At 35.3% G+C, this 27,675-nt stretch overlaps 1 protein-coding gene across 5 annotated transcripts; it reads left to right on the top strand.

The window, feature by feature from the left end:
• Positions 1 to 2,932: 2,932 nt before the first annotated feature.
• LOC149806000 (phosphoinositide 3-kinase adapter protein 1-like) lies at positions 2,933 to 22,311 on the top strand. 5 transcript variants are annotated; one of them, XM_089950822.1, is made up of 13 exons: positions 2,935 to 3,570; positions 8,302 to 8,798; positions 9,396 to 9,531; positions 9,887 to 10,159; positions 10,454 to 10,635; positions 12,315 to 12,336; positions 15,875 to 15,922; positions 16,496 to 16,545; positions 16,908 to 16,992; positions 17,195 to 17,238; positions 17,854 to 17,880; positions 18,768 to 18,800; positions 19,535 to 22,311. In XM_089950822.1, exons 2-13 carry the CDS (start codon positions 8,322 to 8,324, stop codon positions 19,661 to 19,663), a joined length of 1,506 nt encoding a protein of 501 aa, XP_089806948.1. In that variant the 5' UTR covers positions 2,935 to 3,570; positions 8,302 to 8,321; the 3' UTR covers positions 19,664 to 22,311. The 5 variants fall into 5 exon arrangements, with proteins under 5 accessions (XP_089806950.1, XP_089806949.1, XP_089806948.1 ...); XM_089950821.1 differs by having other exon boundaries at positions 2,935 to 3,575; XM_089950825.1 differs by having other exon boundaries at positions 2,937 to 3,575; positions 8,636 to 8,798.
• Positions 22,312 to 27,675: the final 5,364 nt, after the last annotated feature.

Below are 27,675 nucleotides of genomic sequence, written 5' to 3'. Positions count from 1 at the left end.
TCTCGAAGAAGTTTACGAATCTGACGACCAACTAAAGACGCCTTCCTTTAGCTTAGCTTTCCTTATCCTTTGACGTTTTCCATAGAGGTACTTGAAAGCTGCTTGTCGTTTGTCCATGGTCTTGAAACAGTTCTTCGTTCGACCCATCTTGAACTGCATGGATGGTAACAAAATCTTTCTTGATTCAATAAGTGGTGGATGTTGAACACTTTTCCTCCCTGGTTCCAGTGACTGTTGGAGTGGCCAATCTCAATTGATGGAGTGGGGATCTCTCGCACGACTATCCCAGAGAAAACAATAGTACTTTGTGTAGCCAGTATGCAGACCACGCAAGAGAACAAGAACCTTCAAATCACCACAAAGCTGCCACTGTTGTTGGTCATAGTTTATGAACCTCAAACGTTGTTTCATGTTTTCATAGGTTTCCTCCATATAGACTCCATGACCAACTGGAATTGATAGCAAATCATTGCCATTATGCAGCAAAACAGATTTATGACTCGTCTTCGATGAATCAATGAGCAGTCTCCACTGATCTGTGTCATGAACGATGTTGAGGTCTACCGTCAACCTCGATGTTGTTGTAGGTTACAAGATCACTTTCCTTGAAGAAGAATGGTACAAGATCCTTTTTCGGTCACGGAATATGGAAATCATAACATCACCTGCCAGGCGATTCCACTGCTGTAGTTTGGAGCCCAACAGTTCTGCCTTACTCTTGGATAGTTCTAAATCCCTGATAAGGTTATTTAGTTCACCTTTTGTTACGAGGTGTGGTTCAGAGGAAGAGGGTGTAAGAACATATGGGTCATGTGACATTGATGGTTCAGGACTAGAAGTTTCATTTTCTTTCTTTTCCTCGTCTGACTCAATTGAGAATTATTCTGGTGCATCAAGAACTGGCCGTCTTTCTCCGTGGGGTACTGGACGTATAGCTGATGGAATGTTTGGATAATGCACAGTACACTTGTTTCTTTATATCACCTATCCCGACTGGAGGCATCGTGCAGAAGTAACAATTGCCGATATGATATGTTGGCTCTCTCTAAATCATTGGCACTGCAATAGGCATAGATTTCCTTTTCCTGTTAAACCACTGGCGAATATTTGTTGCACAAGTGTTGCAGCATATGTTTTGGGACCACCTCTTGCCTGATCTCCAATTTTGCAGCCAAATAAAGGTGGTAGGCTTTCTTAACCAGAGTGGTTATACTGCACTTTTGTGGTACAAAAGTCACTTCACCACAAACATAGCAGAAGCTATCTGCATTGTTCACACAAGTAAGAGGCATCTCTGCTCACTTTGGCTAAACAGAAAATGTGCCCCATTGCAAAAAATAAACATTGACAAATAAGAGACCACGACACTATAAGATTTCTAGAGATGATTTAGGGCAATTTGGTCAGCAGAGTGATGTAAGTTTAGTTATGACTGCATCCATGACTTCTAAGAATAACATGCTGCAATTCATATCATGTATGACGCAATACCAGCTTCAGATTGCATCATTGATTGTTTTGCCTAAAAAGCAAGTACTGTCCAAACCCAGTAGTAGATTTATTCATAGATCCAGGCAAACATGTATTTTAGTCATTTCTGGCTTAAATTGAGATCCCTTCCCTTTATAACTCACTTAGCCTCCGCGATTCCCAAACCAAGGGTCGTACATACTGACCCAGTATCATATCTCTAAAACTAGAGGCATTCAACAATTTTCAACATCATTTTCGTTCTCAGTGACCCAGAATTAGTAAAGTTTTACTACATTTATTTCGGAATCATTTTGACTGTAGACCAGCCTATCTCGTCGACCTCGTTATCAGAAGAGGATATCATAAATACTGGAATATTTTCTTCCCCAATATATTTGATCTTCACGTCCGATGGCGATACCTTTTTACCTGATTTATATACGTATTCTTTAACCACTTTTTTAGAACTCTTTCTCTGTTTCTTGTGTTAGCATGGTATAAACATCATTGAAGAATATGGCATGATAATGGAACGCGGTTAACAGCATTTTAGTGTCACAAAATATACTTTTTACTGGCTGAGGCTCTGAAATCGAATGAGATAGATACTTGTTCACGTACACAGTCAAAATGACACATTAAAAAGCTTGATAAGCAACATCTTTATTATACATACATTCATACATACATACATACATACATACATACATACATACATACATACATACATACATTTCTGCCTATTAAATTCAGTTAGTTTGCTAATACCACGTAGTACATATCATTTATTCCATTCCGTAAACTTCGCTATACACATGTGTATAAATGTAGTTTTGAAAAGTTTTAGAAATTATAAATTGTAAGCAAATTAAAATCTGTATTAAAGACAATTGGATGTGATACAATGTATAACTTACAAAGGGGAATGTAGTCATCTGGAAAATACATACAATACATGCAAATAAATAGTACATTTATTTTAATTTAATATAGAGCCATGAAATGTGATACCTGTTCACAGCTGTCATTTGAGGCCCCACACTTCAATTTTAGAGCTTTCCAGTGACTCACTTTATCACCAAAACGTAATTTAAGGTGCTCAAGTTCTTTATCTTCTTCCTGATTCACTCTTTTTTCTGGGGGGTAAATATTATCAAGTCGACCCAATAGCCAGGTTTTAATGGAATTTTCATCTAATTACTTCGTCCTCAAGAAAAATTGTAGCTTTTTCTAACAGCCTTAAACAGTCACAACTAGATACAGCCCTAATTACGGTATAATTATAGTTTTTGAGAGAAAAACAAAAACGTTTCTTGGAATGCGATCTCGCCAGCTCCGCTGGTGAATAATCCACAAACCTGCACAGTCACTAGAGCAAAAACACCAATCTTCTAATATGTTATTTTGCTTAAGACGAGAAGTATTTATCAACATAAACGCAGCAATCAAGACTCAATACCTGATATGTAACAGTGTCGAAAATAAAGCAATAACTGAACGTGAAAAGTTGGTCACTGTGACATCATTTTACTTGTGATGATCAGTACTCCTAATAATAAATACGCTTATCGGAATTTATAAACGTAATACAACAATGACAGTGAAACTTTATTACATGCAAAAGCTTAACCATAACGATTCACCAACAGTTATAACGACAACGCAGTCGGGAAAGTGATACCTGATTCTCACCTATGTTTCACAGAGTAACAGCGATTCTAAATCAATCTTCTGAAAGCTCAGAAGTAGTTTTGCAATACTTGATGAAAGTTAGGGTCGCTATTGTCGTTTGATGTGTATGCAATATGAACACCGCAGCTTCGATGATAAAAGCGTGCCCACGAACTGCGACTAACTTCTACTAAAGTCTTCCTGATATAAATAGTCTGAGGCCGTCAAAAGTGCCGATAGTATTACAAGCAGGGAGCGACAAGCTTTTGACCATACTGTAGGTAAAGGAAGAGACTTACACAGGTTTCGCGACCTATATAATCCTTTTTCAAACGAGATAAAAAGTGTGAGAAACTTGAACGTTTGCTGTCTGGATTACTGTACAAGGAATAGGGATCTAGAGCGGAACACAACTCGCAAGATTAAGTAAGGTAAACATAGTGTGTGTGTGTATCATTTAGATTTTTAACGTAGCTTTAACAATTTTTCAGTCATATCGCTACGATGTCTGCAGTGTGGCAGTTTATAGTGATGTATATAGCACTAGGGCATCATGCCGCAGACATGTAGCATGATGTCCCACCAGTCACATTATCCTGACACCAGGCCGACCAGTCGTAACACTAACCTTTTAATGCTGAACGCCAAGCGAGGAAGCTGTTAGTACCATTTTTGTAAGTCTTTGGTATGACTCGGCCGGGGATCGAACCCACGACCTCCCGCATCCGAGGCGGACGCTCTAACCACTAGGCCACCGGAGCGGTTTGTAAATATAGTCATCAATTCAAAATAGTTAGTCCATCCTTCTGGTCATTTCAACTAAGGAATACTTTAGAGGAGTTGGTCAGTTGGTCAGATTTAGAACAAGATTAAAGATCAAAATGTCACGAGTTTTGAATAATATTTCATTTTGTTTTGATGCATGTAAATCATGTCACTTTTGAGTGAATACTTTTGAAGGCTATTGGTTGTATTCAGTTTGAACAATTATCTAAGACCTTTTCTTAGGTTATGGTCATTCTGTTTGTTTCGATTAAACAAACGTGCCCCATACTTTGACATGAATCATGCTTGATTTGTAATCGTAAGCAGTCTCAAATACTGCAAAATCCGTCTATACTTGTTTATAATACAAGTCTAACTGCAAACTGCACAGGCCCAGATCTGCCATTGCATCATGCGCTGGCAAATCTGGGTCTGTGCATTTTGTTAGGAGTAAGCAATATAACAAACTAGATAGACCCTGATCTTTTGGCGCTTAATGCTACGGCAGGTTATGACCTTTGTTGTTTGCAGTTTGACTAGAGTTATAAGCGAGTAAAAACGGTACATATTTATGTTCCGATTCATTGCGAGAGTTGTCTAAGAAGAAAAGGTTGTATTATATTTTATTATAAAGGTTCAAAAATGAGTTCATATTGCTTTTAAAAGGAAACATAACATTATGTATCATTAGGAACAACGCCAATAGCATTTTTAGGATTTAAATATCCCCGCTTATCGTTGCATGTATGGAATTGAATATAATCAATATAATACATGATACTGTTCAACAAAGTATGCAAGATATCACGTGCCTCCTTCATATGACCTTGCATATTCGTAAATCGCACAAGACATCCTACGCATCACAGTGTAACCATGTTCTGCCTCAAAACACAAAATATTTTTAATATAGTATCAAAGCACAAAGTGTGCCTTGTATTGTTACTCTTGGCATTAGGACCGGCCCAAGGGTTTCTGGCGCCCTAGGCGAACATAGACTTTGGCGCCACCCCCAGTAGAGAAAAAGATTAACTTCCGTCTAATCCGGCCCACATTAAAGCCTGGCCTCCTAGGCCACCCCTTAGTTTGCCTATATGGTCGGGCCGGCCCTATTTCGTGTGTATTCTTTATGAGCCGTTGCCTTCAATGCGTGTCAGGACCAGTATGATGTGTCAGGGTGACGAACTTAAAGGCACTTCTCTTCCTGGTCTTTACTGAGTCTTACCGTGAATGTCGTTACCTCTTTGTGTTGGTTTCTTACTATATGAATGAAGAAAAAGAAGTATGTTGAAAAACAAAAATAGCTTGCATACCTCTTTCGCTTTACATTGAAATAAAAAAGTATAATGTTACATGGAAGCATAACTAATGAAATATGTAAATAACAACTTTTGATGCGTACAAAGTTAACATAGCTCCCAACATCAAACATATTATTTATCATGCTTCGTGCATAGCTGATTTGCCTGGAACAAAAAGGCAACGTAATCTGCTTTTTGCTAATCTCACTAAGCTACATTGCCCCGTAATGTAAATGTCAGATTCCTTCATGGCAGTATGTAGCCCAACAGAAAACTTAACCTCCCTAACATATCACATTTGAATTAGAAAAAGAACTACGTTGGGTTTAGGACTTTGTGTATCAATTCATGGTATACTTAAGCATCACACATGAGACATTATTTCTTACAAAAGATAAATTGTATTAGACCCTCTTTGAAAGACATAATAATTATATATAAAACATGCGATCAATATCACCATTAACCGTACAGATGATCATTATGACGCGGTAGGCTTAATATTGAGGTAGGCGTTGATTCCAATAAAAATATTAGTACCCGATGACAAAATAGTTTCAATCCTTATAAATGCATGCAGTGCAAGAATGTAAAATAATTATTTAAATTCATCATTTGTAATTCGATATTGAGTTAGAATATATTACATATTCCTTGTCAGATGGTGATTTTCCAATTAGAGGGATCAGTCGGTTGAGTTTCGGACTCGTAATCAAGGGGTTGCTGATTTTATAACCTCCCAGGCCAGCCGTGGTCGGCTGACTCCTTGGAAAGGCACTTAAGTCTCCTTTCTTCGGCATCATACCGCCATCAGTGTGTTATAAATGCGGTCAAAACCAACAAATAAAAGGAATGCATTTGCTAGTCGGAATTTGCGTATCTTTTACTACAATTGTTTTCACGGAAAACACAATTCTCTCTCTCTCTCTCTCTCTCTCTCTCTCTCTCTCTCTGCATGACCGCTTGTGAGGTCAACCAAATTTCTAATTTCCAGAGGCTTTTGTTCATACGTACGGTACAACAGTCTGAGATGGCCAATTATACAACGCACAATCACGGAAGGATCTTGTTAAAATATATTAATCATATGGGAGAGTACAGATACCAACTTTAAAACAAGAAAGAAACAAAATAACTTGAATGCCTGTTTGGGCCCGATGTGCTCTTTCAGCACATAATACTTTCATGCAAAGTACTACCGATAACAAGTCAAATATTTATGATATAAAACAAATTATTATTTCAGCGAAATCTGTTCAATTTGCTATTTATCTATCTATCTATCTATCTATCTATCTATCTATCTATCGCGGTATTTCCCCAATCGTCATAGATATTATGGATGTTGTAGAAAAGATAGAAGAAAAGTGTAAATCAGGTCCCATTCTGTAAAATATTCGAATGTAGACGCGTCAAGGCGTGAAGGTAAACTATTCTTTATATTTGTATACAGGTCGAATTATTGCAATTAAACAGCTATGAAATACATATTTTATCGATTAATCCTGCAAAGACGATGCATGTATTTTATAAAAACTGTAAACTAAATAATATCATATCTCTAAGGTAACTCAGACCATGCCAATTTCCATAAATAGTGTATCTTCAAATGGACAGAATTTAACTCGAAATTTAGGTCTTTATGTGGCTAAATTATTCAGAATTCATAAATTCAAATCCAGTTGATGTTTATTAAACATTTACTTTGCTGATTGCACCTCAAAATACAAGTTAATACCACACTGAATATCTAAATAATTAATTCTTCTGGCTTTCAGTGTGGATAAATGGATATACAGAGCAAGAATATATGTATACATGTAACTACAAGCACTTGAATTGTGTAGTAGCGTTTAATTTGATTGCATTCATTTGCAAAAACTGCCCCTTTTTGTTACGTGTTATTGGGAATAAATATATTCCAAAGGGATTTTTAGATGCAGCTGGCAGCCACGTTTTAGGTTAAGTGATTTAGCATCCTTGAATTATTCTATTCCCTACTAATCCATTCATGTTCTGGCCATACGTTGCTAATCAAAGGGAATGTGTAGGTGATGCTTACAATTTATGCGGCTTTGGTTTTATTTTGCAAATCAGATTGGTTTCATTCCCAGCTGGAATCAAATTATTGTGACAACTGATTTGATACTAAATTGTCTCCATATAGTGAGACCTCTAAATTCCAAATACCAGTGGGACGGGTACAAGATTTTGAAGGATGGATTGCATAACTATCATCTTTTCAGAATAGTAGAAGTAGTTGTCAGCTTGGTTAATTGCTATATACAACATTTAAGAAAAATGTTATAAGCCATGGGATTTTGAGCTCCTGCAGTTTTCAGCTATTTAACTGTTGCCAACATCTCAAGGAATGAATGTACAAGTTTCAATCGTCTTTATATATCAGATATACGGTTTGTAATAATCTCGTGATTTCTGCGTAACGCTGACGAGCTTCAAGACTTGCTTGATTTCATAATTGATTTTATTTACTACGATATTTTATGAAGCAAAAAAAAAGATTGCAATAAGGAAGAATTGGTGCCTTATATTGTATGCTAGAAGGTAAAATGAAGTAAAGTATTAGCCTAAAGACGTATTTTTCCTGTTTGAAAACAAAATGTTTATTAGGTAGAATCAATCGGATTAAAATCATGAAAAACATCTTCTGAAATCAACGTATAATCCACAATATTCCATGTATAATCTGATTAAAATCAGATCTCCACTGTCCTACGTGAATATCTGACAGCGACCGCTTAAGGGTCATGTTCTGTTCACCTATGAATTATCCAGTGGAAATGCAACTTTCAGAAATTTGAAACTTAATCAAATCGTTCGGAATACATTGAAGCTCTTCAGCCATACTTGCACAGTACCAAACTCGAAGGAATAAGGCTTCATCTGATTGGCTTATACAATTAGCGATTAGGATCATAGCATAAGGTCATCAGAACATCCTTCATCCACACAAAATATAATTCTCACTGCGTTTCCTTTCAGAAGACGTTTTCCATATTTTTTTTTTTTTTTTGGAAACTTCCAATGGTAATGCTTTAGAGGAAAATGTTTTCTCCCCACTTTATTACAGAATTTCATTCGTACACAGCGATGGCAGGGGATCATGTCCACACAATATTCTATCAGTATGATGGAGAGGAATTCGCTCAACGAATCAAAGACTTCTGTGCGGGAAGGAGATATAATGTGAAATTCAATCTCTATAAACTACAAAATGCAAATGCCACAACTATACCCAATTCCGGTGTGTCCGTACTATTACTTACACCAGTGATGTGTGATTTCATCAGGTCTGGAAGACATCCGGACTTAAATGTTATGTTTCCAAATCCAGACTTTTCCATCGCCTTACTATTTCACGTTGAAAAGACCAAGGATGAAATTGCTTTATTTTTGTCATCCAGGATCAGAAACATTACCAAATGGACAATACTGGAATCTGGGACCGATAGCGGTCTTTCCCCAATCGTCATAGATATTATGGATGTTATAGAAAAGCTAGAAGAGAAATGTAAATCAGGCCCCATTCTGCAAAAATTTCGAGTCTGGACTCGTGAAGGCGTGAAGGTAAAATTTATACTTATAAATAGGTCGAATTATTGCAGCTAAACGGCTATGAAATACATATTTTATCGATTAATCCTGCAAAGACGATGCGTGTATTTTATAAAGACTGTAAACTAAATAATATCATATCTCTAAGGTAACTCAGACCATGCCAATTTCCATCAATAGTGTATCTTCAAATGGACAGAATTTAACTCGAAATTTAGGTCTTTATGTGGCTAAATTATTCAGAATTCATAAATTCAAATCCAGTTGATGTTCATTAAACATTTACATTGCGGATTGCACATCAAAAGACCCATTTTGACACCTGCAACGTTATTTGCTTCATTTTGTAGAACACTATTGCTAGCATGTATCACTCTAGGGCTTCTATGTACGTTAAAGAATCAAAGTGTGGAGGGTTGTGGTAGAGTTTTCCTTTCCTTACGTTTTATGACTGTGCAACGGTAATACTGTTATCATCATCAGAGTTTGAAAATAAATTATATCTCTCCTTCTGACAGTTAACTTTACTGTACATAGGTACAACGATCTTCAGCACAGAATTTGATAAATGTTTGTGAGAAAGATTTTGAAAATAATTTTATCCCATAGCCACATCAGCAGGTCATCGTAATCTTCAACGAGCCCATTGATGATGACGCACAAGTCAAGGTCATTAAAGAGTGGAATGGTCTGACCGCAACAGCAGAACGCTTGAATCCTATGACATACAGCTTCTCTCTTGGAGGTACTTGCATTTTAAAACATCTTAGTGTAGACTATTTTGCTGAAATTAAAATGTTTAAGTTTTTACAGATATGGCCAATTTAAAAACTCTCGAATCCATGGACTACTTTTCATATTTCTCTGCTTTAAAAATAATTGAGCACAACATCGTACATAAAACGAAATTCAGTCAAATGAAAGTTTATAAATTCTAGAAGTCAATAGACATCAAGTTACTAAAACGGAAATGTACTTGTTAGTTTCATCTATAAATTAGTTGTTACAATGACTACAAAATCCACGGATATAAGTGTTCCACGAAAATTCCGAACTCACAATAGCATGCTGTTGGTTTTTATACGCAGTAAATGTTTTAGATGCAGGACCTGGCGATAAAAATATTGAGGTCTATGTCAATGATACTGCTTACGGAAAAGCTGTCCTGCACGTGATGCACGTGGAACCGAAGATGGAGCGGGTCTTCAAGTTTCTAAATAACGTCAACAACCCCGTCGAACTTCTCTGTCAGTGTCTTCATATTTTGGCCACCACCCGAGAGAATCTGGATCAAAAGCTTGTGGATTTGTTGGCTAATAACACAAGCTCAGTCAGTAATATCTTTGCAGAATTTGACTGGGATAAATATGGGGGTAATGTTGAATTTTGATATTATTACGAGTGAACATCTGCTGCAAAAAGTAAACTTTATAATATAAATATCTGTGGCAGAAAAATATATATGCATCCGCTCAAAACACTAAACACATCTTCTTGTTTAAAGTTTATAAAATAAACATACACAAAAAATGATACAATTTTTCTTTCATAAGAGACAGAAAATTTACTTTAAAAATGTCATTTATACGTCATGCCGTTTTCTGTTTCTAACACCTGAGATCAACCCATTATTATTATTATTATTATTATTATTATTATTTATGTAGATTTAGAATCTAATCTCGAGCTGCCAACTCTTCTACATTTTGGTGCTAAGTATGGGCTCCTACTCTTCTGCCTCGAACTTCTGAAACTTCCTGGCGGTAAGCATGCCCTGAAAATAAAAAATAAAGATGGATTGCTTCCTCGTCAGATAGCACAGAAGGAAGGATTTGATCATCTTCAACGGGTATGTCATGGCTGCTTTCAAGTACTGCAAATAGAATTGTTTTTTTTAATAAAGTCAGCTTCCAGTCGTCTTTGCATGTTCCTCACCCAAGAATCTATAGTATCCTTTTGTTACATTTTTTATAATTTATGTAAATTTTATATAATTGATGTAAATTATGTTTAAAAGCTCTCCCTTTGTTATTCTTGTCACATTTACTTTCATCAAAACATTTTTGTGACATACAATTGTGCGAAATGTTTGTTGAACACAATAATCAGGTAGAAATGACTTGACACTACTAGCTTGACTTGACACTACTAGCTTGACTTGACACTACTAGTGTGACTTGACACTACTAGCTTGACTTGACACTACTAGCTTGACTTGACACTACTAGCTTGACTTGACACTACTAGTGTGACCTCCCAAATATAGTAGGCTCATTGCATAATTTTTGGATCACTACCGATAGCCTTTGCTTTCCACATTGTACCACATACATATCATGTTTTCATTTTCTTGGCCATTGTTTCCTACAGCAATGTTAAATACAATCATAACAAGGATTATGTTATATCGCTTTAAGATGCATTTTAAATGAGGCAATATATTTTTCTTCATAACCATCTTTCAATGTCAACAAAAGTCAATAATTTGTTTACTTTTTACTATAGCTCTGCGTAGAACACAAAAGCCCAAAACATTACAAAATTTCTCGTCAGAGCGAAACAGATTTTTTTTCTTTTTAGCTCATAAAGTTTAGGATACCATTATTTGGCAATATATAAGGACATATAATATATAATCACATATGCAGACACAAAATGTACAGGCAATAATATTAGTACGCAGATATACATAGACAGTGGTAAGAAACATGTCTTTTGTCCCGTTTCAAAATCTCAAGAAGTGAAAAATCTCGATTCTGTAATTACTCCATACATATCTTTTCCTTCAACTCGAGGAATCCCATACATTAGTATTTATATATGATATCGGTTCTTTTTGCTGAATATATTTTTGTTTTGTTGTCTTTTCTTTTTTTGCTTTTTGCATAATGACGCACCACTTACTGACCAAAGTTTACAGATGAATTTTTTTAATAATAGTATACATCTATACATAAAAGATGGAAAGGTGGTATAGAAATGTTTCACGTTTGCTTGTGTAGAGGTCTTTCTCTCTAAGTATTTTTCCATGTGTTGATGGCTTAGCATAATAACGGACCCCATATTCTCAGCAAGCTTTAACAAAAAGCAAAGTTAAAAATCAATCTGAAAACCATAAAGTTATGTATAATACTTGGTGTCACTCTCCATTTTTGAAATTCTAATGCTATTGAAAACGTTAATGTAAATAAAATATGTTTCACTTTGAGCACCAACGTTAGTTTTGTCTGCAAAAGTATGTTCTGAGAATATGCGACCTGGAATGAAGTAACGGTGTTAACTATAAACGTTTGGAGAACACCGTGCTTGGACTGAAGTATCGATGATAGCGATCGACAGAATACTAGACTATATATAATTTCCTCTGTCAGTAAATATTAGCGGACCCCTGTCTCTTGTCTAGGCTGATATTTTTCTCTCAATGAAATTGAATTATTAATTGAAACCCCATAAATTCTATTAACGTTTTCTGTAAATTTTAATACGGCATCAGAAAATCACGACTTTCATCTTTTTAATTTTTTTCAGATTCTTCAGAATCACGGAAGAGGTAAGTTGTTATATTGCTGAATATGCCATTATGGATAAGAACCAGTAAATACTAGCTGCCTATACAAATATTAACACGCGAATGCTAGTTTCAGTACTAGTAAGGATTAGAACAATGACATTAGCTATAATAATAGGCACACACTAAATTAGACGACTCTCCTTATATGAATGTGGTTATATACTTGCCGTTTCAAAGATGGTATTCACTTGGCTACAATGGTCATGTGTGGTGGGGTGAGTGTCGGTGTGTGTGATCTGTAAGTTTTGTAGTACAGTCTAGAATCTCTAGATATGTTAAAATAATTTTGAAAAAGCCGTTTCTTGACTAAAGGTTTTTTGAACTTTAATATGATGGTAATAATCAAGGAATCCTACATGTCCGCTGATGTAGTTTTGATACAATTTGCTTTCTGTTAAGCTGTTGGTAATTTACACCGTAAAAAACAATATTTTATTGAACATATAATATTTATAAAGATTATTAGAATTATATTAAATCAAACTATTTATAACGAATTATATTTTGAAGAACAATTTACGTTCTCTGTTTTTCCATGAGTTGTTTTAAAATTATCGAATCCTTAAAAAAATAAAATAATTATATTTCTTTTTACACTCATGGAAAGTCAAGTTATTACACTTCGTATGTACACTGAGTAAAACGTCAAGGTATAATGTGTCCTATGTACACAAAGGGGCAATTCATGTTATTACACTTCCTAAATATACTAAGTGAACAGTCAAGTTATTACACTCCTTATGGGTACTCAGGGAATGGTCATGTTATTACAGTCTCCATGTAAATTTAGGGAATAGTCGTGTTATTACAGTCTCCATGTGCATTCAAGGAATAGTCCAATTGTTACACTTCCTATGAGTACTCAGGGAACAGTTATGTTATTACAGTCATCATGTACATTCAGGGAATAGTCATGTTATTACAGTCCCAATGTACATTCAGGGAACGGTCATGTTATTACAGCCTCGTTGTACATTCAGGAAACAGTCATGTTATATTACAGTTCCTATGTACATTCAGAGAACAGTCATGTTATATTACAGTTCCTATGTACATTCAGAGAACAGTCATGTTATATTACAGTTCCTATGTACATTCAGGGGTCAGTCATGTTATTACAGTCCCCATGTACATTCAGGAAACAGTCATGTTATATTACAGTTCCTATGTACATTCAGGGAACAGTCATGTTATTAAAGTACCTAATACATTCAGGGAACTGTCATGTTATTACAGCCCCTATTGTACTTTCAGGGAACGGTCATGTTATTACAGCCCCTATGTACATTCAGGAAATAGTCAAATTGTTACAATCGTTATGTACATTTAGGGAATAGTCAAGTTATTGCAGTCTCTACGTACATTCAAGAAATAATCAAGTTGTTGCACTTCCCATGTGTACTTAGTGATCTTTAGCTCCCAGTTGGGAAAGTCCTGTTAAAATTGACAATATTCGTGAAAAAGAAATTCAAAAACATCAGATAGAAAAGTAGGTAAGAATACGGTGGACTGAGTTGTTGCAGAAAAATATTCAATTTTGCAGAAACAAACATCTTATTATGAAGAGTAGTTTGTATCAATTATAAGCATATCCCTTTCCATGAGTGTATGTTATTAGTACCATTTATCTTATAGACATGGATTGAACTCTGAATATATATATATTAACGTTTCAACGCACAAGGTACATTTCAGTGTGTATGTGTGTGATTTTAATTTTTAACTTAGCTTTAACAATATTTTCAGTCATATCGCTACAATGTATATAGTGTGGCAGTTTATAGTGATGTCTAGCACTGGAACCTCATGCCGCAGACATGTAGCATCATGTCCCACCCGATCACATTATCCTGACACCTGGCCGACCAGTCCTAATACTAACCTCTTATTGCTGAGCGCTTAGCAGGGCAGCAGTTATTTATTTTTTTATAAGTCTTTGGTATGACTCGGCCAGGGTTCTAACTCGCGACATCCCGCATCCGATGCTGACACTTTAACCACTGAGGCCACCGGAGCGGTAATCCTCGTCTATATCAAGCTGATCTATGGATGTTTTTAATTAAATATCATTCACCATAGCAACATAGCACTCTATCACACATTAATACAAAATTATTTTACATTTGAAATGTACATTCTGAACTAAATTTGTAGGGATACAGACCGAATGAAAATTGTAGGGATTTACGCGCAACCAAATGTTGAAAGATCGCAGACTCCTAAAATAAATAACCACTGTAAACTAATGAAAAGAAGGAAAGGTACAGTATAATTAGGAGTTTCTAGTTGGTATATTTCCCAACAGATTGTGTACAGGGAAAGGTACGCAATGAATATTCAAAGCATACAAGGACTGCATTAATATTCAAAGCATACAAGGACGATATCATTTTTTAAACATACAAAAACAGCGTGAATATTCAAAGCTACAGAACTTAATTATAGAAAGACCAACACTTACCGAATTAATCATGATGAAAAAGCAATGACTGAAATGGTTGGATTGAAAAAAGCTTTAGGAAAAGAAGGCAGTAAACGGTAGACAGAAAACGTACAATGAAGAAACGAAAAATTGTCATCCAGTTAAGTCGAGAAGATACATAAATTAGAATATCCCAAGTACATTTCAAGCGGAATAAAATAATTGAAAAGAAGCAATATGGAAACACAATAGCAAAAACTAAAAAAGAAATTAATGTTTAGTCTTTAGAATTGATGATGAACAAGCAATATTTATTTTACGAAAGCAGTAATATAATCCATGAATAGAAAATACTACAATATATAAAATATTAATACCAATATATACATTATAAAAATATATATACAATAGTAATACAATATATACAATATTAATACCAATATATACATTATAACATATATATACAATATTAATGCCAATATATACATTATAAAAAATATATACAATATTAATACTAATAAATACATTATCTCAAATATATACAATATTAATACTAATAAATACATTATCTCAAATATGTACAATATTAATACTAATAAATACATTATCTCAAATATGTACAATATTAATACTAATAAATACATTATCTCAAATATGTACAATATTAATACCAATATATACATTATTACAAATATGTACAATATTATTACAATTATATACAATATTAGTACACATATATGTGAATGTTATATACTTGATTGTTCATATTCAAAAATATCTTGATAGACCTCTGTTTTAACAAAAGCACCTACCACAGAGGGACAGACATACCAAGTACTTGTTAACAGTGTGTTATAGCTTGGTGACATCTGATGAGAGAGCAGGACTTTTTGAGAGACCGCCGCTTGCCAGACAAAGTGGTGGCTTTTCAATAATGATGTTACTGCACATTTATAATTTACATTGGTATCGCCAGTTATCTTATAATTAAATCCTCCAAACTGTGTCAATAGATAACTTATCACTTAAAATTCCATGACGAAATATTGAAATGAATTTCCACTTTAGGTAACACATTTTGCAACTCTTTTTCAGAAGATCTTTATTCTATGGCAAAGCCGGTTCCTGGAATTAAAGCTAATGGTATAGTATATGAGACATAATATTTATTCTTCGTGAAAAGATACATGTATAATATTATTTAAAGCTGATAGAAAATTATAAATGTCTTTTAATGCCAATTAAAATAACATAGTTTTATATAAGAATATATTATTATAACTGTTTAACTCCCATCCAGTCTTCTTACAAATACTTTACGTTGAATATATTTCTACTCTTTAAAACTTTTCTCTAGTTTTATGTCACTGTGAGAAGGTAAACCCCATATACATCATGCAGTTAGTTGTTAGTTGTATATGCATATCCTAGAATTAATATATTTTCTAACTTCAAATTTTATTTTTCAATCCTATAAATTCTAAACCAAATTATGGACCTTTTCAAACTCATCCTCGAACTGCATTTGTATTATTAAAATTAGCGGCTAATTAGTTATAATGCTAACAAGATAATTACTTCGAACACTTATAACCTTTTTCGAACTACTTGTCCTCCTTGTATTGCTACCCATTTTTTTTATATGTAAATTTTAATATCCTGACTAGATGATTTGCTTGTGCCACCTAGATAATGAGATTATTAGATATTTTTCAGACCCGGTCGTTAGTAACAAATCTCAAACTCTACCGGCCAAATGGAATAAGGTGAGTCTCCAGACCAAACACAACTTCGAAACGAATAGAATTACAAAGCACGTGATAATGCTGGGTAGCATAACCTCCAATGATTTAAGTAAGATCAACAATAATTGCAAATTTACCATGAACTGAGCTTTCTTGTTAACGTTACTATTTTATGCATCGTTGTTTCGAACTAATTTATTTAACCACAATTGTCTAAAAGTAAAACAAGTCATCCTAACTGATAAGTATATTGTGCCAAAACAATCGCCAGTATTTCATCGATTTAGCTACCAGCTATTATAATATATGCTATTTTTTGACTAGATTGGGATACCTACTTAATGAGCCGTGGAATGATTGAACGCGAAATTTATTTATTTCAGACACTTGCATTGAGTAATTCAATGAGTGAAATAAGGCCACCATCGATTACGAAACAACCTCCTTCAACACTTTCAAAGACTACAGGTAAGTTCATAGTTTTATTTACCATCTATTATTATAAAAGATAAGAAACGTTTTAAAGAAAATGCTTTTTAGCACGGCACGAAACATTACAGTACTTTCCTTTAGAAGAAATGGCATTACACGTCTACTAGCAACAATTGTGAATAATACTGTCTATGAATACCTTTTGTAGAATGCTGTATAATGATTTTTTTTTCTCCAGTGGTCCGACCCAGATTTTACTCAGGCAACGCAATCGAAGAAGAGGTATGTATTACTAAAAGATAACGTGAGGTACATGCAAGGTTTCACTAACAGCTAACGTGAAGTATATCCAATTAGTTGGGTTTTTTTTAAAGTTAGAAACAACACATGCTTCGTTGATGGTTAGATCTTGGCAAACAAGATAAACATATATAAAGAATTAACATTAGGAAGTATAGTGTTTAACACAGTAACTAAGACCAGCCATAGCGCTAAGCTTTTGAATAAACACTATGTATTGCAATAAAAATATTTTATGCAGTTAAGCTAGACTTTATGTCAGTTTTGATACAGATTTAACAATGATTTAATTTTCTATAGAGAACTTATGTTTGTGCTTAATAGATGTGGTTATTGTAAAGAAATCGATTTACTTGTTAAGTTATACCTGAAAACAGCAAGTAAAACGTCAGAAATTTCAGATAATCTGAACTATTTATTTACTTAATTGCAATCAATAACCAAATATAAAACATTCACTAACTTTATTTTATTGCAATGTAATAAAATATTTTAGCCGTTTGGATCTGTTACGTCACATATCCAATATACTAACAATCTTTTCATGTTTTGTAAGTATTCGTTTTAATCTACATCAAGTATAATTTGCTTTTCCAGTCGCCAACCAGGTTTGATGATCCTGAGGTAGGTCGTTTGTAACAATAATGCATTTTAATTTAGCAAACATTCAAAACTAAACCTTCTTGTTTTCCGCATAGAACACATAAATTGTGAACAAACAATGGTCAGGTGTGTTATATTAATGCATTCAACAAGTGATATATGTACGTTTGGTTTACGAACGTCAATATTTTATATGCAGCATGCCACCATGTATGTTGTGTTGCAGGATATACTTTCTTATGACCAACAAAACACGGGAACAATAACCCAGAATATACGTGTTTTGAAGGAAATGGGTGATATTGAAGTGATAGCAATATGTATGCCAATATTAAAGGTGACATTGAAGTGAACACTATACGTATGTGAATATTAAAAAGTGGTATTTAAGTGATAACAATATGTACGTGAATAATAACAAGTGATATTGAAGTTATAGCAGTACGTATGTCAATATGAAAGGTGACTTGAAAGTGATAGCAATACGTATGTGAATATTTAAAAGGGGTATTTAAGTGATAGCAATACGTATGTGAATATTTAAAAGTGGTATTTAAGTGATAGCAATACGTATGTGAATATTTAAAAGTGGTATTTAAGTGATAGCAATACGTATGTGAATATTTAAAAGTGGTATTTAAGTGATAGCAATACGTATGTGAATATTTAAAAGGGGTATTTAAGTGATAGCAATACGTATGTGGATATTTAAAAGGGGTATTTAAGTGATAGCAACATGTATGTGGATATTAAAAAGTGACCTTCAGTTGATAGCAATATGTATGTGAAAATTAAAAAGTGAAATTGAAGTGATAGCAGTATGTATGTAAATATTAAATGCGTTTAACAGGTTCCGATACTCAGTCAATTACTGTTTTAACCGAAAAATTATTTCCTTTCATTTTTAGAGAACGCCAGAAGTGCTGCGCCTAATTCGAAAAGTAAGAAGTTTGTACATATATCCATACGTCGTTATTTTGTACGATTTCCTTGTAATTTCATTCATCGTCTTAACATTCTAAACTCATACAACTGTTTGATAGCGCAATAAACTGCATCCTTCAGGTCGCATGAAAGAGTTTAAATGGCATTGACTCCAAAGACTCAATGAAAAGTTGATATATAATCAGTTGAATATATAATCGTTAAAAATCAACTATTCCAAAGAACGTGAACCAATTTGACACAGGTGATGTTCATGTTGTCATCTTTATTTAGTATCTTTATGTTGCCGTCTTTATTTAGTATATTTATGCTGCCATATATATTTAGTATCTTTCATCTAAATTAAACAGCATATTAATTGTCTGAGTTTGTATTGATCGAACAAAATATTGAATGAAAACATGATTGCTTCGGAAATCAAGATACTCTTACTCCATCAGATGTAACATTACTTATTATTTGACTTCACCCACTTAGAACGCATTTAGTCAAAAATGTCACCTTAAAACTTGCACGCACACACACACACACACATACACACATACACACACACACACACTGGGTATGAAAAACATATTGAAAGGTTTAGATTGCATAAGAAAAAGCCTTCTGAGTTTCCTCATCATTCAAGCCAATCAGAAGGACGAAATCTGCCAGGAAATTCTCTTTCAAATTCCATTAATGACTAGTATTCCTAACGTTTTCCATTATATTTGTATTCACTCACCAGATGACGAAAGTGACGGCTGCCCGAGGAGATGAAGAACTGAAAACAAGGAAGCGCAATAATTCTCTACCTGAATTACCTGAATTCGGAAGATTGACGAGAAAAGAACGCCCATATGAAGAAATTGATTAGTAGAGAATTAAGTTTTTGAACTCCAATATATCACTCTCTGTACAATTTTGGAACTACTCTGTTACACGTATGCACATATTAAAGACTGGTCAAAATGAAATATGCATACATGGAATATATAACACCCACGCGCACAATGAAAAACTGGTCAGAGGGGAATTAGCATACACAGAACAATACTTAATCAACCAACTTAATCATTTGAAGCCAGCAGTATTTACTTCTGATTAATACCAATTTAAAGAAGTTGTATGCATTACTACGTAAGGCAAATTCTGAAGGACGTTTATAAAACTCTTCTTGTCCAGAGGTAACATACAATACTTGATACGAATTATTTGATAAGTGGCAATCCATATTTTGCTATATAGCATTATAGTACTTAGGTTGCACGTACCAAACAGCATAGCCCTGACTTTACATCTACCAAATAGCATAGCACTTACTTCACATCTACCAAACAGCATAGCACTTATGTTACATCTACCAAACAGCATAGCACTTATGTTACATCTGCCAAATAGAATATCATTTACATTACATCTACCATAAGTATAGCATTTACATTACAGCTACCAAATAGCAGAACACTTACGTTACATCTACCAAATAGCAGGGCATTTACTTTTTCTACCAAATAGCATAGCACTTACTTTACACATATAAAATAACATAGTATATAAGTTGCATTTGCCAAACAGCATAGCACTTAAGTAGTATATAACTTAGGTTTCAGCTCGTTTGAAATTAGGATTCCTTTCAAACGTACTTCTTTAGCGTTGCAAATCAAATAATTATTGTATAAAGTGTATGTTGAAGTGCAAGTTATTGATGGATTAATCACAGTGATAACTATGGGATGAATATGTGATGAGTATACTAGGTATAAACATAGGTATAAGCATAGTATCATCTATAAACATAGTATCATCTATAATTTATATGAACTCTAATTTTTCAAATTTAGGCTCCATATCACAGAAAAATCCAGATGTAGACATCAAATGCATGCTTTGATTTTTCTTAACAAATGTATTATATATTTTGAATCGCTTATATTGCTCTCTTGTACCGGACAGTCATCGACATTTGTGTAAAATGTGTGCAATTATAATTTGTCATATATGTTCGCTCTTCCATTTTATAATTAAGGAACCACATACCGGCATTATTTTGTTATTATGTACTCAATATACATCGTATTATAACTTATAATTGTTAGCATTATTTTCATTAAATTAATAGACTTTGGTAACTAAAGACACCAACATTCTGCTGCACGCGTTATCACATACGACAAAAAACAAGTCATTTCTCTTACAAATTACAATGGAAACCTTTCTGTAAGACCTAAAAGATTTACATCGGATATAAAGTATGCCAGGCATTATTACGTCCGTTTTTTGTCTATAACCTTGTGTAGAGCAAGTATGATAACATTTTGACGATTGCTAAGTTTAAATCGTGTTTGCAAACTGGATATTTGCATCCTCTATATATAATGAATTCTTTATAATCGTACAAAGGTATAGGCCTTTTTGTTAGAAGGACAGATGGTTCGTTGCGCTCTAACAAGGACACACTAACTGGAGCTGGCATAAACGGGTAACGATCCCGCGACCTCAGCTGATAAAAGCTTGCACCAAATGTGCAACGGGGGCCCCAAGATAGTGTTTCCATTTATAAAACAAACTCAAGATGGCATTGGGCACTTAAAACAGTTGAGACGATTCTCCCCTATAAAAATTGATCGCTTTGTAAAAAAGGGGCAAAATCAAATGTATTTCAGAAATATGTTAACCATTCCGCCGTTCCCATATAACATACGTTCCCTTTTTCTTTAGAAATAATTATAACGACTAACTTAGAGGCAAAACAAATGTATTTTAAAAACCCTAATGAGTGTGTTTTTTTATTTACATCACATTTTGTAGATTTGTTAGATTTGTTGTGACTATTTATTTGATTAAAGGGAGATGGCGCTGGAAATATATTTCTGAAGCTGACTAATTAGCCAGTTACAGTCTTCATAATGCACAGTATTCTCGAGACGTTAAGGAAGCACGGATTAATTTCATGATATGGACCTACCTAACTTCTTAATATAAGGAATGCTCGGTATATAATGACGTCTGAGTATTTAGTCATTTGGGATAGGAATACTTCATTGTGGCATTAAATACCAGTATGCGGCTTGGAATTCGTGCTAACAAGAGGCATACGCGTATGAATCAATCAAAACCATGCGATTTTGAAATAAGGGTCTCTTAAATGTATGACTGCTTGTTTATTAGAGGAAAATTCGTTGTGGTATTTGCATTTTTGAGAACCCTTCTGTTGACCATTGTTCTGAGGTCATTTAAAATAGAGGAGACATGGACTTCAAGTCAGACTCTACCAAGTGTTGATTGATTAGCTCTGTAGTGCGTGTTACAGTACTCGAGAAATATTCAAACGATATAACGGAGATTTCTTTTCAATTATAAAGAAAGTATCCGTTTCAAATAACATGCTTGATTAAATACCAGGCTTTTAATCTTTTAGTACTATGACCATTATTTAGACTCAAAATATCATTCGAAACCTGTGAAAGAATTTACATAAGAAGCCGTGTTTGCACTTTCGTGATTAAATTTATTCAATGTAAAGTCCTGCAACTTACTTCTTTTTTTATCCAGTATATACCCTATTTTGTTTGTCGATATTTTCCCCCAGAAAGGTAAACCTATATTAGAATAACATACTTGCAAATTAGCAGTATCTTTTTTTTATTTCATCTACCCAGTTTGATTTTATAGGTCCGGTGACTTCTTCGGATACAATGTTGCTTTCATTTTGCTTGCGCCTATCGTCATTGTCCTGAAACTTTTGCCGTACATGGCCTTTGGATTGGAATAAATACTACATGTTGGCATCAACAATATTTTAGTTTTGTGCATAATTACATGTTTTTATACATTGGCCATATTTTAAGGAAAATTAAAAAGAGACACATAGACCTAAAAAGCTGGAAAGATATTTTTATGAATAATTGTGGATTTTATTTCTTTATATCATGTCCGATTAACAAACAGCTTATACTTCAAAACGGACAAATAAAACTTTTCATTTTTTATCATATAGCTATTGCATTGCTATGCACGAACTCTGTAGAATTGTCCCTTAGTAACTGTCCTATGGGGGGTGGGTTGGACGTGGGGCTAGCAACCCGACCCTGTAAAACCCAACTTGCTACAAAAACGAAAACAGAACAAAACCAGAAATGAAGTTCAGAAGATCCCTGCAAGGTGTGAGGTTGAAGAGGGAAGCAGATGTGACATCTGAAATCCATTTAGTTGTCGCAAGGCTGAAACTTAAGCTGAAGAAGAATTGAAAGTACAAAAAGAGTACAAACACGTCCATAGAGAAGTGAAAAGAAGGATCAAGATAGACAAAAGAAATTATGTTGAAGGGCTGGCAGCAGAGGCAGAAGAAGCGGCCGGAAGTGGAAACATGACGAAGCTGTACGACATCACCAAAAAGCTGTCCGGCAAGTACAGCAAAACAGAGAGACCCGTAATGGACAAGCAGGGAAAGACCATAGCATGTACAGAACACCAAACGAATAGATGGGCAGAACATTTTGAGGAACTATTAAACAGGCCATCACCACTAAATCCCCCAGAAATCCACCCAGCCAACGCAGATCTCCCCATACGATGTGACAATCCCACCAGCGACGAGATCAGGAAAGCCATCACAAAGATGAAGAACGGCAAGGCAGCTGAACCTGATGACATCCCAGCTGAAGACCTCAGAGCAGACCTATATGCTTCAGTTTAAGTGATATACTCCCTCTTTGAGAAGTTCTGAAAGGACGAACAAATACCGACTGATTGTAAGGAGGGATACCTCAGCAAGATCCCAAAAATGCGACCTCAGCAATTGCTCCAACTACAGACGAATCACACACTTGTCAGTACTATGGAAAGCCTTCAACCGGGTCCAATTCAACAGGATGAAGGAGTCCGTCGACCCACATATACAACAAGAGCAAGCGGGCTTCCGGCAGAACAGATCGTGTACGGACCAAATAGTTACTCTTCGCATCATAGTCGAGCAATCGATGAAGTGGAATTCTTTGCTCTACATCAACCTTGTCGACTATGAGAAGGCATTTGGCATACGACAGCGTGGACCGAGAGACACTCTGGAAACCTCTTTGCCACTACGGCATCCCAACCAAGCTGGTGGACATGATCAAGAACGCTTGTAAAGGAATGTCATGCATATTCATTCATGTAGGACTGCACAAAGACAGCTTCCTAATGCGGACAAGAGTGAGGCAAGGCTGCGTGCTGTCGCCTTTTCTATTCTTTCTCGCCATCGACTGGATTATGAAGATGTCCACCAATGGATGGAGAAATGGGATCCAGTGCACATTGTGGAGTCAACTTGAGGACCTGGACTTTGCCGATGACCTAGCGCTCATGTCCCATAGTCAACAGCAAATGCCGGACAAGACCGACGTACTGGCAGCCACATCATCACATGTTGGCTTCAAATCCACGAAGACAAGACAAAGATCCTCAAGATCAATTATATCAGCAACGACCTAGTCACACTGCATGAACGCCCCCTGCATCAATCAGCAGGGTGGCACAGGCGCAGACGTCAAGGCAAGGACCGGAAAGGCGAGAGCAGCTTTCATACAGCTCAAGAACATCTGGAGCTCCAAAGAAATTTCCTACACTAACAAGATCAGACTGTTTGACTCCAACGTGAAGTCAGTCCTACTGTATGGAGCAGAGACCTGGAGAACCAAGAGAACTAAGAAGAACTCTCCAGATCTGCTGCCAAAACATCTTCAGCAACACCAACATGTGGCAGAGAACCTCCCAGCTTCCGGTAGAGGACGAGATCATGACGAGAAGGTGGGGTTGGATAAGACACATCCTACGTAAACCGCCAACCAACATTACCAGACAGGCATTGAGGTGGAACCCTCAAGGCAAACGGAGAAGGGGCCGACCAAGAAAACCTGGAAACGCGACCTTGAGACGGACATTACTAAGCTGGGTCACACCTGGAGTCAGCTCGAGAGGATAGCACAGGCGGAAGTCTCTGGCAATCTTTTGTGGGCGGCCTATACCCCGGCAGGGGTGACTGGCCAAACACGTTAACTATCCAATGCATGAAAAGGTAATAAAGACCAATTGACAGGTATGTAATTCACCACTCATGATTCTAAAGTGCTGATTTGTCACATTATCCTAAGGTGCACATTGGTCATAATAACAATTTCATCGCTATATCTTCACTAGGAAATAGTTGGGGTGAATTTGGCGTCTAATACAAGTATTACCCAATACAATCGATATCGTACTGTTTTTGACTGGTTTTCCAAATTAAAAAATGGTCTAGAGAAAGAAATCAAATACAATTTTAGTTGCGGCGCGATTAGGGGTTGGGAAGTTTAGTGGCGGCGCAAGAGGGTGGGTGCGCTGTCTGAACATTTTTGCAGTCGAAACTTTCTTACTATTTCACCTTCACCTCACAGTAATGGGGGTAATTCTTCACAAAACCTGTATTTTAGAAATTGTGGGTTGACAAGTACGCCCACCTAACTGACTTTCAGTCTGTTCACCGCAACAAAGAACGGGCCCCGTAAGCATACATTGTCCCCGGAAATTTCCATCCCACTAGAGGACCCTGCGGGAGCTGTAAAGATATTGTAACCGCTTTGTATTCACTCCGATACTACACAAGCATCAAATCAAAATGTTTACGACTCAGTTACATTACTTAAAAACTGAAAAATAGTTTTAAAAATAATTCAGAACGATAGAAAGTTATCCAGAGCTCGCCTCTACTATAGTCTTATACTCACATTCCAAAATCGCGACAAGGAATGCTCGTTTCGTTTAGTGAGATATAAGTTGGGGGGGTGATGACCAATCATATCTTCTTGTACAATATCAAGTGTGGACTAATCCAAAGATAATATTGACTTTCAATGCCTATTAATTATTTTCATGTATTTAAAATCGTGCACTCTTATAAGTCTGTCTCTTTTTGGTAGTTCATTCAATTCAATGCAGTCATACTTAATTACGATTATTCAAAAACGAATAACAAATATTTCCAATATACAGCATGTTATCGTAGCCTTTCTGATTGGTCTTATGGGATTTAGATGCTGTAGAAGATTATCTAGTAATATACTACAAGAAGTATCTATTAATGCTTACCACGTAATAAGACAATGTATATAAGCATTTTTGTGTCATATAATCATGGAAAATCATTTCAGACATAAACAGAAAACAAAAACAACGTTTCTTGTACAATGTATGACGCTCGCGAAACAAGAATTTGTTTAGCTCAGTCGTAATGAAAATTTGAATACATTTATAGCAGTACGTGATAAGTTTCTGTATGACGTTAGGCTGACGACGAACAGACTGACTTCATTGACAACACCCGGTTTAATCAGTAAGGATCTATTTAAATCGATGGTTCCCAACCCCCTTGGCGCGACCCATATTTTTATTTATTGTCGCGAACACAGAGTTGAGATTCTATGATTTCAATGCAGATATTACACATACACTGTTGCAAAAAGCGATATAAAAGTAGGTCACTAAAATCAATAACATCAGTTTAATCGGTTTACGGTCATTTAAATTGCAGATAATGCAACAACTACATACCGCTCTCGTGGCCTAGCGGTTAGAGCGTCCGCCTCTGATGCGTAAGGTCGTGGGATCGATCCCCGGTCGAGTCATACCAAGGACTTACAAATCACACACACACACACGCAACAACTACATAGAAAGAAGCTTTTGACAGTATCAGGTGTCAGAATCCTATCGCACGCTTGTCTCGGTAACCTATCACACGCGTGCCAACGGAGGCACGAAAGACTCTTTGGAAAGGCACGCATTACAAGCTGTAGTTTTGTATTTTATGCACCAAAAACGTTAATTAAATGATCGGGACGAATACTAATTGGCAATGCAGATCTAAAATGTTGCCGATGTCTGGACTATAATATTAAGACAGAGACTTATCTCAGATTTGACTACTTATATAAGTATTTGTCTTATGTAACAAATTCATAAGCTGACAATTTTCTTACAGTTTTAAAGTGTTAGGTGGAAGGAATTTACGTATATAATGACCGTCTGTATGTTGAAGAGCACACTCATCCTTTATCAATTTTTGGGGTTTGTCAACTTTGCTAGAATTTAGGTTTCAATTTCAAATACTAATTATGAAATATGATTTGCAGTAAAATCAATGTTCAAATCGAGTAATACGTGTATTTCTGAAAAATAACAAATGGACTAATCATAGCGAAGTAATTTAGAATACATTCCAACGTCGTTTTTGTCAAGTAAACGTGCCTTATGCGAAAAGCTAAGCCCTGTAACATAATTTTCATATTAATCGCAAAAGTAAAATATTTTTCCCTTTGAAATGTTAGTCAATGCTTAATTGCAAGTAATATCAGGTATATAAAGTAGTAAAATATAAACTCTGTGTGTGTGTGTGTGTGTGTGTGTGTGTGTGTGTGTGTGTGTGTGTGTGTAAACCGGGTGATTCTTGTTAGGGACCAAAACAAATAATGTATGCTACATGATTTAATTTTTAAAAAGACTCTCTAATGTCTTATATTTTTCTCCAGTGTTACTGCTGAAAACCTTGAAGTCAATTAATAGTTTTAAGGAGAAATATCTGTCTAGCGAAGAAACTCTTCTGGGTCAGTTCTCAACATTACTCGAATGTTTTAATGTGTTTGCGTCAATACTATACTTGTGAAATGGGCCTAAACATGTAACCCCAAAATAAGTTCAGTTCTTTTGTTTTATGTGTTTAAATGATGTTAGCCGTATGCAGCAAGGAAGAAATAATAATTGTTCCGAATTCAACCACATATTTTTCACCCTTGTTTATGTTACCAACCTTGACGCAAAATATCAGTTTTCAGGGGAAATGTCTAGTCTAGCCAGCTAAACATATCTTCTTAG

Source organism: Sinohyriopsis cumingii, chromosome 2, assembly GCF_028554795.1.
Source record: "Sinohyriopsis cumingii isolate HCF-2022 chromosome 2, ASM2855479v2, whole genome shotgun sequence".
Taxonomy (NCBI): domain Eukaryota; kingdom Metazoa; phylum Mollusca; class Bivalvia; order Unionida; family Unionidae; genus Sinohyriopsis; species Sinohyriopsis cumingii.
Note: the sequence above shows the minus strand (reverse complement) of the source record. Positions and strands in the feature narration are given on the sequence as shown.